The 11246-nt window shown below is 40.1% G+C and overlaps 1 protein-coding gene across 1 annotated transcript in view; it reads left to right on the top strand.

The window, feature by feature from the left end:
- Nucleotides 1-434: 434 nt before the first annotated feature.
- The window catches only part of PPP2R5A (protein phosphatase 2, regulatory subunit B', alpha), a 90513-nt gene continuing 79701 nt past the window's right edge, over nt 435-11246 (top strand). The window contains exon 1 of the mRNA XM_006834023.1: nt 435-612. Coding sequence (XP_006834086.1) covers nt 435-612 — 178 coding nt within the window. The remainder of the gene's footprint in view (nt 613-11246) is intronic.

Genomic DNA, 11246 nt, shown 5'->3' with positions numbered 1-11246 from the left:
CAGGCAGCGGTCACTGAAGTGCTGGCTGGCCGGCTGGCTGGAGACCTGGGCTGAAGGGACGGGAAGAGCGCTCGGCCGCACACCCGCGCTCTCGCTTCAGTTGTCTAAACTTCGGGCTCCTTTCCACCCGCCCTCCGCGCCCGGAGACAACAACTTCTTCACCCCCCTCCGCCCCCGCCCTTCCCTCCGTCAGCCCCGGGAGCTCGCCGCGCGGCGGGGATCAGGAACCTCCGGGACTGCGATGTGGCCGTGAGGCGTTGGCGGGCAGTGCGAAGCTCGGCGGCACCCGGGAGTGGCGGGCGGTGTGGCTGGGGGGACGGGGCGGAGGGGCGCGAGCTCTCCGCGCCTCTCCCCGCCTCCTCCTCCTGCCGTCGCTGCCGCTGCCCGTTCCGTGCTAGCAGCAGCCGGAGCTGCCAAGCGCCAGGGCAGCGGAGATGTCGTCGTCGTCGCCGGCGGGGGCTGCTAGCGCCGCCATCTCGGCCTCGGAGAAAGTGGACGGTTTCACCCGGAAATCGGTGCGCAAGGCGCAGAGGCAGAAGCGCTCGCAGGGCTCGTCGCAGTTCCGCAGCCAGGGCAGCCAGGCGGAGCTGCACCCCTTGCCCCAGCTGAAAGGTAAGCTGGCGGCGCTCGCCTCCGCGCAGGCAGAGCCATTTCCTCCCCGGTTTCCCTCCTCGCTCGCCAGGGGCTCCTGGGTGTGTGTGAGCAGTGTTTCCCCGCGATGCCTTGGCGCCCCTCTCCCCCCACCCCCACTTCCATTTTTAACACTGATTTTTCACACCAGTTTAATGTTGAGAGTCTTGCTTGTTTTCTTGTCTCTTCCTAACTTCCTCCGATCTTCCTATTTCAGGGATAAAAAGCTCGCTAGCAAACAACTCTCTCCACCTGCGCGCTCGCTTACCTGCCGCTCGGATTAATCTTCCCTCTCCGCCCAGGCTCGCTGTGCCCCTTCTGGCTTGAACTACCCACAGCTTTTCCGACCTTCACTTTCCCGAGTGTCCGCTCCTCTTTCGGCCACTCTTAGCTAGTCCTTTACTTTTCCAGTATAAAACCGTCTGCGCCCACCTATTCCCTGATTTCTCCCTCCCATTGACTGTCCCTAAGAGTCACACAGATCAGAATCCTAAAGCCAACCCTGGGGAAGAGATAGCTGGCTCGTTTTTAAATTTTCTTTAGTCATAAAGCTTAAAAATGTGACCAGTGAGAAATATATTTGCTGGGTTGTTAGGTTTTAAATGTTCTCGTTTAGCCCAAAGAGTGGAAAGATTTAAAATAGCTCATTACCTGAAATTTAAGGACGTATACAGGAGTGTCCTGTTACTCTCCGATGGAATGGGAACTTCTTTTGCCAGGTTGTGATTCCCGGGAGTTTGTAGGTTTGTTCTGTATAGGATGGTGGCTCTCCGCTCCCAGCGCCTTGCGGGAGAACTTGGCAATCCTTTTGGCTCTCGTACTTTTTCTACAAGGTTCAAAGGACTTTCAATAAGTGGTTTTTTGGTAGTCTCCCTCATTCTTTGTGAATTTGCTACCTCTGAATTTTATAATTTTAGCATCCCATTTTTAGGAGATATCGTGGTGAAATTTATTAAAAATTTTGCAACAAAAGGAATTTGATAGAGATTTAGATCCTTTGCTTTGCAGGAAATTAAAAGTTCACCCTAAAGCAGGTAAGTTTTCAACAGATTTTGCAATCTATTAACAAAGCTCTAGCATCCCTTTCAAGGCCAGTGTGATTCTGATTTTCTTTGGGCATATGAATGCAGCCATAGTTTGGCAAGGAGTCTAAAGAAAACCCCAGATCAAATCACAGTTGGCTTGTAGTAGCTCTGGGACCCTTTTCAGAGACTGCCCTGTTTTGAGGGTTGCTTCTAAATCAAGGACTTCCTACAGCAAAATCAGATTGGTTTTTGAGAGGTTTTACTTAAGATATGCTAAAGAGATGTAATCTGATTATTTGGTAGCTCTTTAGTTTACAAAGATTGTTAAAACTTAACACATGTTGGTCAGTGATAGGCCACACAATTGTAGGCATTAGCAAGACTTTAATTCTTGAGTGATGTCATAGTAATAAAAGAATAACATCCTATGTGTTAGGACATTGCATTTCTATTCATGGATTTAAAATTTTAACTTAATTAAAATAGTCTACTTTTATTGTATTAATTTTTTCATTTATCTAATTATTTTTGCAGTTTGACGGTTTAGCACTGGCATTTTTTTTATATTGATTTAGGTTTTTAGTAAAATATTGTGGTTCCTTAGTGTTGTGCTATTTATGCACTTATCTAGGCTCCTGGTGTGGTGCTGTGTGCTAAACACTGACTACTAACTTGCTAACCACAGAGTTGGCAGTTCAAACCCACCAACTGCTCTTGGGAAACCCAATACAGGGTCACTATATGTCAGAACCCATCAATGGCAGTTAACAACAAAACATCAATTTAAAAAATTATTCTAATATTAAGCATAGTTGTTAGTCAGGAGATGCAGCTTTAATGCATTTGCTTCTAAAAACCTGGCAAAAGTATGTATAGGGTCAGTAATTTCTCTAAATTGGTTCAAGTGAAGATGTCATTGAATTATTTATTTATGGTTTTTAGTCATTAGTACAGAAGGGAAAAAATAAATTGAAACCTTAGAATAATTTTTGACTAGAACAGGATTCTGATGGCTCTCCACTCCCAGTGCCTTGCGAGAGAACTTGTCACTCCTTTTGGCTCTCGGTACTTTTTCCACAAGGTTGAGAGGGTTTTCAATAACTGTTTTTTTGGTGGTCTCCTTCATTTTTTGTGAATTTGCTACCTCTTAATTTTATAATTTTAGCGTCCCTTTTTTTTTTTTTGAGATATTTTGCATGAAAAAATAGCATTCCTCAAGGAAAAGGTCTGCATTCAAGATAAATACATACCGTTTTTTCTAAGACTCTTACTTGGATTACCCACTAACAGGAAAAACTACTTTTATTCCAGATTCAAAAATGCTTGAAAAGTGATTTAAAAAAAAAAAAAATTCAGTAACATCTCTTGATACTTTGGCAGTGTATTTAGTACCACAGCCTTGTGTTTTTCGTCAGTAGTACTTTTTTTCCATTTGTGGTCTTAACAGAAACCAGTGGAAAGCCCTTTAGTGTGTGTATATTTTTCTTCCTGCTCTGAAATACAATCTTACTATGAAGTGGTTCAGATATCTGTGTGTATTCAAGATCTTTCAAGTGTTTATTCCACCCTGCTTCTGTTACACTTTGTCCACATGAGCCTGAAGTGGAAGGGTGCCAGCTAGTTTTCCTTAAAGCATATTGTGGATAAGGATTAATGACAGAATTCAACCCTGCATCTATAAAGAAGTGCATTTGTGCAAAATCATTAGTCAGTGGTTTGCAGGCTTTTCATGGTGCAAATGTTCGTAGTAAGTTATTTGTTTTGTTATAGAAAATAATAAATAGGCCGTGTTAAATGATTTTTAAAATGAGGAACTATTATATGGGTCTTGAAAATTAAACTGTCTCAGTACTGTATAGTTTTAATTTTTCCCCTTAAAATACTTTTTTAATCTCTAATTATGTTAGTCTATAAACTTCTCTGAGAGCTAGGTACTGGAAAATAAAAGTAGGAGCATATTTTTAGTCATTTTTTTATGTGAATTTAAATTTAATTTAGCATAGGGCTTACTTTTTCTACTTTAAACATTTCATCTGTTAACCAAGAAATAGAAACATTTGAACTTATAATAAGTTTCTGTTAGAGACAATGGGAAGAGGGATCCCTAGTACTGTAATGAGTTATGAGTTGTACTGTAAACAAGAAGGTCAGCAATTCAAATCTAACAGCAACTCCTTAAAGAAAGATGAAGGCTTTCCCTGCCAGTAAAGATTTACAGCCTCAGAAACTCTATTCAGGGTAACTGTGAGTCAGAACCAGTTCGGTGGCAAATAGCCAGAGACAATAGGAAGTTTTTAGTTTGTTTAATATGCTCTGTTTATTACGTTTCTGGGTGGGTTGGTGTGGTATAGTAGTTGATACCTTATAGCTATATAACATTTTAGCATTTTCAAATTTTTTTACCCTTGTATTTTTTATTCTAAAAATATCCAGAAATGTATAACCCTCAATCCTTATATCCCTTGCATTTTTCACACCCCTTCTAAGGGCGTCTTGGTGTGGCGCTGTGGGTTAATGCAAAGTAGCTTCGAACCGTAAGGTTGGCAGTTCAAGCTCACTAGTCTCTTCTCAGAAACCCTATACAGGGTCACTATAGGTCGGAATCAACTCGTTGGCACTTAACAACAACAAAGATCACTAGGTGTCAGAACCAACTTGATGGCACTTGACAACAAGGTGACACAAGGAACCCTTGTAGTGCTGTGTGCTAAGCATTGATTGGGCTGCTAACAGCAAAGTTGAGGATTCAAACTCACTAGTCTCTCTACCGGAGAAAGATGAGGGTGTCTACTCCATAAAGATTTACAGTATTGGAAACCCTATATAGGGTCGCTTTGCGCCGGAATTGACTCATTGGCAGTAGGTTTGGTTTTGGTAAGGTAACACGAATCAATGTATTTTTGCGAGCACTGTATTTTATTCAAGGCCCTTAAAGGAGCTTTGGTAGCATAGTGGTTATGAAACGGGCTGCAAACCTTAAGGTCAGTGGTTCGAAACTACCAGCCGTTCCACGTGAGAAAGATGAGGCTTTCTGCTCCCGTAAAGATTTACACCCTCGGAAACCCTGTACAGGGTCGCTATGGGTCGGAACTGACTTGACAGCACTTAACAACAACATTATTGTTGTTAAGTGCCATGGAGTTAGTTCCTGCTCATAGTGACCCTGTACAGACCCTTTCCATGGCTATAAATCTTTCTAGGAGCGTAAGGCCTCATCTTTCTCCTGCAGAATGCTGGTGGGCTCAAATCACTGATGTTGTGGTTCAGCCCAGTGCTTAGCCTACAGAGCCACCGTGCTCCCTGTATTATTACCATTATATTAATGAAGAAGTTGAGGCTTAGACAGATTGGGTTCATGCCTATGAGGATAATGTTGCAGTTGGCACTGTGATCCATTTCAAATCATTTCATAGTTTTTTTCACTTGTCCGTGCTGTTTGAAGTAGTTTGATAGAAAGAATTGAGTCATTGACGTGGCCAAAGGTAAAAATTTAATCTTTCTGAGCCATTTTCCTTATCTGTAAAACACAGATAATGCCTTCTGTCTTTCTAGGATTGTGGGAATTAAGTGAAATAATGTAATTAAAATGCCTAAAAATGGCAGAGAATGTTAGTTCCTATTCATTTGAATATTTAATAATCCAGATTTAAAGTATTTTTATAGTAAAGACTTCACAATTGTTGTTGTTATGTGTCGTGGAGTCAGTTCTGACAAATAGCGACCCTGTACAGGGTTTCTGAGGCTATAAATCTTTATGGGAGCAGAAAGCCTCATCTTTCTCCTGTGGAACAGCTGGTAGTTTCCAGCTGCTGACCGTGAGATTAGCAGCCTGATTCATAACCACTACGCTACCAGAGCTCATACTGGTAAACCTTCCTTCTGTGTTTAAAGTGTGATTTCATTTATAATCAGATTCTAAAATTTTGAAAGATACAGATTTTTTTTGCCAAGCAAAGAAATTGATTCACCGTTACTAATTGTATAGATGTGCATTTCTCTTCGGTGACAATCAGCCTTTGCTTCATTCTTAGAAACAGGGTTCCACTGAAGGTCTTGAGAACAGATAACAGTGATGCTGATTGAAATGCCATGCCTACATTTAAGGGGAAAAACAAGGGTCTTGCCCCCTTGAGTTTGTGGTCCCTGGGTGGCACAAAAACTTTGTACTTGCTTGTCTGTTGTTGTTATTGTTAGATACCATTGAGTCGATCCCAGCTTGTAGCAGCCTTTGGTACAACAAATCAAAACGTTCCCTTATCCTGTGTCATCTTTACTATCCTGTTAGGTTTAAGCCCATTGTTGATGCCACTGTGTCAATCTATCTATTTGATCATCCTCATTTTTGCTGACCGTCTACTCTACCAAGTATGATGTTCAGAGACTGGTCTCTTCTGGTAACATGTCCAAAGTATGTAAAATGAAATCTTGCCATCCTCCCTTCTTAGGAGTATTCTGACTATACTTCTTCTAAGACAGATTTGTTTTTCTACAAGTCCATGGTATATTCAGTATTCTTCACCAGTAGAGAAGCCCTGGTGGCATGAAGATTAGTTATTGATTGCTAACTGGCAGTTTGAACCCACTAGCCATCCTTGGGAGGATAATCTGGCAGTATGCTCGCCTAGTGACATTTTATAGCCTAGGAAACCCTACGGAGCAGTTCTCCTTTGTCCTCTAGGATCTCTGAGCCAGAATTGACTCAGTGACTCAATACCACCATAGCAACTTGGTGGTTGGAACCCACTCAATAGCACCTTGGAAGAAAGGACTTCAAGGTGCAGCTGGTGAGCTTGAGCCACTCACCTTGTGGTTCAGACTGACTTTGCAGTCCAGTGCATTAGTCCACAGCATCACACCAGGACTCCCAAGAAAATACTGTGGGGCATTTCTATCCTGAAACATGTGAACTCACTGTGAGTCCTAATCAACTCAATCACACAGGGTATAACAGCCCTAGGGTTTCTTAGGAAAGCCCAAAGATTACCAGGTCTTGTCTTTTGCATATTGGCTGGTGGGATTGATTGCTAATTTATCAGATACCAGCTGGGTAATTAACCATTGTGCTGCCAGTGCTTGTGGAACAAGTGTATCATCTGAAGTTTCAAACTACCTCAATATTTTTTGAGGGGGGTGGATTATAAATGTTTATAGATCTTCTCAAAGTTCATCTAAACCTTAAACCTCTCTTGTGCTTGGGGTGGCATTAAAATGTTGAAATGTTCATCTGAACGTTAAGAAAAATATTTGTTTGTAGCAGGCTACAGCACTTCAGTCATTGAAGGATTATTTCCTGGAAGACTTATTTAAGAAAAAAATTTTTTAACTTTGTTAAAATATAGAGAGATTGGTACATAAATTTATTCATTGTTAGTCTTCACGTGAAGTTCCTACTTTCATTTTTTTCTTGGCTGTGTTATCTCAGATTCTTAATTAAATATTGGGTTACTTTATTAATTGTTTAACTGAATAAAGTAGTAAATCCAGTAAGATGTTTTTAGTAAACTAGAGCACCATCTGTAAATAGTAGACTTAACTTATTTTCCTGCATCACTGATACTCACAGTTGCTCTAGGCTTGTTGTTTAACCCATTTGAATTTCAGTTTAATTATTTTTCCCTGCAAGACTAACATTTTTCCTTGGTTAACCGACAAAAATGAATGCGTATTTTATGAATTATTGCCTGTTTGTGGATCAAAGACTGGCTTAGCAACAAAATCAATGCATTTGGAAAACAATAGATTTTTTTCAGCTTCATTTAAAAATTTTAACTTTTAAAATCATTGTTGTGTTTTTAAAGGTTGTTGAGCCGGTTCCAACTCATAGCAACCCTGTATAGGGTTTCTGAGGCTTTAAATCTTCAAAGAAATAGAAAGCCTCATCTTTCTTTTTCTGGAGCTCCTGGTGGGCTCAAACCTCTGGACCTTGTTTGCATTACAGTGCTTATCATATGGAGCCATTGGGCTCCTTTTAAAATTGCAGAGATCATTTATTATTATTTTTATTTGTTTAATGATGTTGTTGTCAAGTGCTGTTGAGCCGATTCTGACCCATAGCGACCCTGTATAGGGTTTCCAGGGAACAGCTGGTGAGCTTGAACCGCCGACCTTGCAATTCAAACGGCTTTGCAGTCTGGCGCATTAACCCACAGCGCCACACCAGGACTCCATTATATACTATGGTTCAAAATACTGGCTGTGCACTTGGAGAGCATTTTAAAAAATCAATGCCTGGACTCCACCCAAGAGATTCTACACTAATTGATTAAGATAGGGACCTATGCATTTGTAGTTTTAAAAGCTCCCCAGATGATTTTAACATGCAGTCAGGGTGAGAATCACTGGTTTAACGTTATCTGTTTATTGATTCAGTTCATTAATTGAGACTTTGTCCTTTTCTTAAGTATACTCATGGCTCATTACCCAACGTGTTAACATTTCCTGCCCTCACATCACCTCCTGCTCTTTACTTTTCACTCTCTTAACTATGCTGCCCCCTATGGCTAACCAGCTACCCAGTTGATAATCCTGAAGGAGTTTTTAGTGTTGATGTATTCTGGAGTTTGGGTTATGATGAGGAGTTTGATCGATGATTGTTATCTATTGGGCTTTTTTTTTTTTTTTAATTAAAGCCAACTCATTGTTTGGAGCTGTAGCTGATCTGCCAAATAAAATTGAGAACAAATGATAGAGATTTACCTCAACTTAATCCCATCATTCAAGATCATAAATGAGGATTCCAACCACTTTGGAATGTATAACTAATTTCTGCTCTACCATATGGTGTATTGTCTTGCTTTTTAAAGATCTAGACCTAATACTTGTTGTTAAGTGCCTTAGAGTCGGTTCTGACTCATAGCAACCCTGTATAGGTTTCTGAGGAGCAGCTGGTGAATTTGAACTGCTGACCTTGCGTCTCAAACCAACCTTGTGGTCCATCAAATGCATCATCCACAGTACCACAGCAGAACTGCAGACGAAAAGGTGACAGGGGTTTTCACCTACCATCTGCTCCTTGGAGAAGGATGTAGCAGTCTGCTTCCAGAAAGATTACAGTCTTGGAAACCCTGTGGGGCAGTTCTACTCTGTCCTACAATGCCACTACGAGTCGGATTCATCTTGACAGCAGCAGTTGGTTTGAGTAGTTTATAGGAATAGTAATTGAGTGTCTCACAGTTCTAGAGGCTGGGGTTTGAGGTCAAGGTGTCCTCTGTGTTGATTTGATCTGTGACTTTGAAGGAGAATGTGTTTCACCTTCTCTCCTGGCTTCTGATAGCTCCAGGATCATGTGGCATTTGTCCTTTGTGTCTGTGTATCTTCTCTTTTAGAAAGGAACCACAGGGGATTATGACCCACCTTGCTCTGGTATTACCTCATGAGAATTGATAACATTTTCAAAGACCCTGTTTCAAACAAAGTTGGGTTCATAGGTACCAGGGGTTAGGACTTACAACGTCTTTTTGAGAGACACAGTTGGATTCATAACTAATAACAAATACAGTATTCTTTGCATCATAAATGTGGTGATGCTAACAGAATAATTTTAATGAAATTGCCTGTAGGTTGTCTTCTAAAAGTCACCTACTCCCCTCTTCCCACTTACTGTGTCTCTCTCAATTATACTTGATGCTTTGTACAGTTAAGCATTTGACTACTTACTGAAAGGTTGGTAGTTCGAACTCACCAGAAGTACTTTGGCAGACGAGCCTGGCAGTCATTTCCCAAAAGGTTACAACACAACCTTGAAAACCTTAAGGAGCTGCTCTGATCTGTACACAATAGGGTTGTCCGTGAGTTGGAATCAAGTCAACAGAAACCAAAAAAAAAATGAGCAGATCAATTCTGTAGTGCTTTCTTTGATACGTTTGTGCCTAAATTTCTTTCAAGGGTTATGTAAAGTAAGTGAGTTCTGCGTTTTTAAAATCTTAACTGTTTTAATAGTAAATGCAGGTTTTTAAAATAAAGGAACAGTTGCTCTTGTACGAAGGGGGCTTCAAAAAGTTGGTGGAAAAATTCCATTATCTTTAACTAAATTTTTGCAAGAACTTTTTGAAACCCCCTCACAGACAAAATTATTTTGCCAATGACCAGTAGTATTGACATGTTAGGAAAGGTAATGTGTGAATTTGTGTGGAAAAGTAATGTACTGGGTTGATGCCCAGACATGGATTTTAAAACTAAATAAACAAATTAATTAGTTTACAATAATTTCTAAATTTGATGTAGAGTCTTTGTTTATAAGGGTATTCTTGAAAGAGATGAAAGAAACACATTTAAAATACATAATTTTAGTACATTATAAATAACAAGAATCCTAAATGCTTTGCTGAGTTTTATGTGGCCAACTAGACTTACACAAAATAAACTCTACTTGTCTGAGCAGGATATTCACTAATAAGCAGTTTCAAGCCTACTTGTATGTATCTTTTTGAACTCTCCTATGAAGAAATTTGTGTATGGAGGTTTTTGAGAGAATAATGATGATTTTAAAAAATGGCTGTAGTTTTGATCAAATTTGCTAAAGAAACCTACTGGGACTTTCCCCTACCCCTAGATCCCCAGGCTTGGTTTACTAAATATGATATGTTCACATGATACATTTCAGAGAACCTATTTCCTAGTTAGATATTGAAAGGGAGAGATTTCTTGGGCACACACTCCTCCTGCTGGAATGGTGATGCTAATTGCATCTCTTATAACCTTGCTGTGTCGTTACCTGATTGAACCTCTGAGAGGTATTCACCTTAGCAGTCATTATAGTGTAACCTTCACTGGGAACTGATATTAGTCTTTTTGTGCTAAATGATCAGTATCTTGTCATTTCGTCAGAGAAGCTTTCTTTAATGGTAGGGAGGAAAGTACAGGCTTTAAACCTTTAATCTCACCTTTTGGATACACTCAAATTTTGCTTAATGAATATAGATAATAGCTAAATATACCACATTTATGAAATAAGAATTTTTAAATAAGTAGGTTTAGAATTTGTAGTTTAGGAATATTACATCTTAAGCATAGCTTCAAAAGCTATGAGTTTTGTTTTTAACTGGCCTTGCCTTTGCTTCACTCATTGATTGGAAAAGGACATTCTAGTGTTTACAGCTGTGTCAGAAGTTGATGATTAAGTGAATGAGATAAGACAGTTTTTATTATACCCCCTGCATTTTGCTTAGCAAAGCTGAGTGTGTGTCTCTCCCTGCTACCACCACCAACCAACCACCATGCAACAGAAATTTTCAGACTTTTAAATAAAAAGTTACTTAAAGACATCTGTTGAAGTTACAAGAAAAATTAGGTCTTGTAACTTCTGGAGGAATGTGTATCTCTCTCTCTCTCTCTCTCTCTCTTTTTTTTTTTAACTTGTACTACCGTTTTTCTTTTCATCAGCCAAAGGAGAAAGAGTTTTGTGTTTGATTTTGCCTGCTGTTTTGCCATACTTTGCTTTTAAAAATCTAGTATTGCTTTCTTCTCTCTGGTTTCCATTGTTGTTGTGGTTAAGTGCTTTCAAGTCGGTTCCAACTCATAGCAACCCTGTATAGGGTTTCCAAGGAGTGACTGGTGGGTTTGAATCACCGAGCTTGAGGTTAGCAGTCCAGT

This window comes from Chrysochloris asiatica, unplaced genomic scaffold (genome assembly GCF_000296735.1).
Source record: "Chrysochloris asiatica unplaced genomic scaffold, ChrAsi1.0 scaffold00009, whole genome shotgun sequence".
NCBI classification, from domain to species: Eukaryota; Metazoa; Chordata; class Mammalia; order Afrosoricida; family Chrysochloridae; genus Chrysochloris; species Chrysochloris asiatica.
Note: the sequence above shows the minus strand (reverse complement) of the source record. Positions and strands in the feature narration are given on the sequence as shown.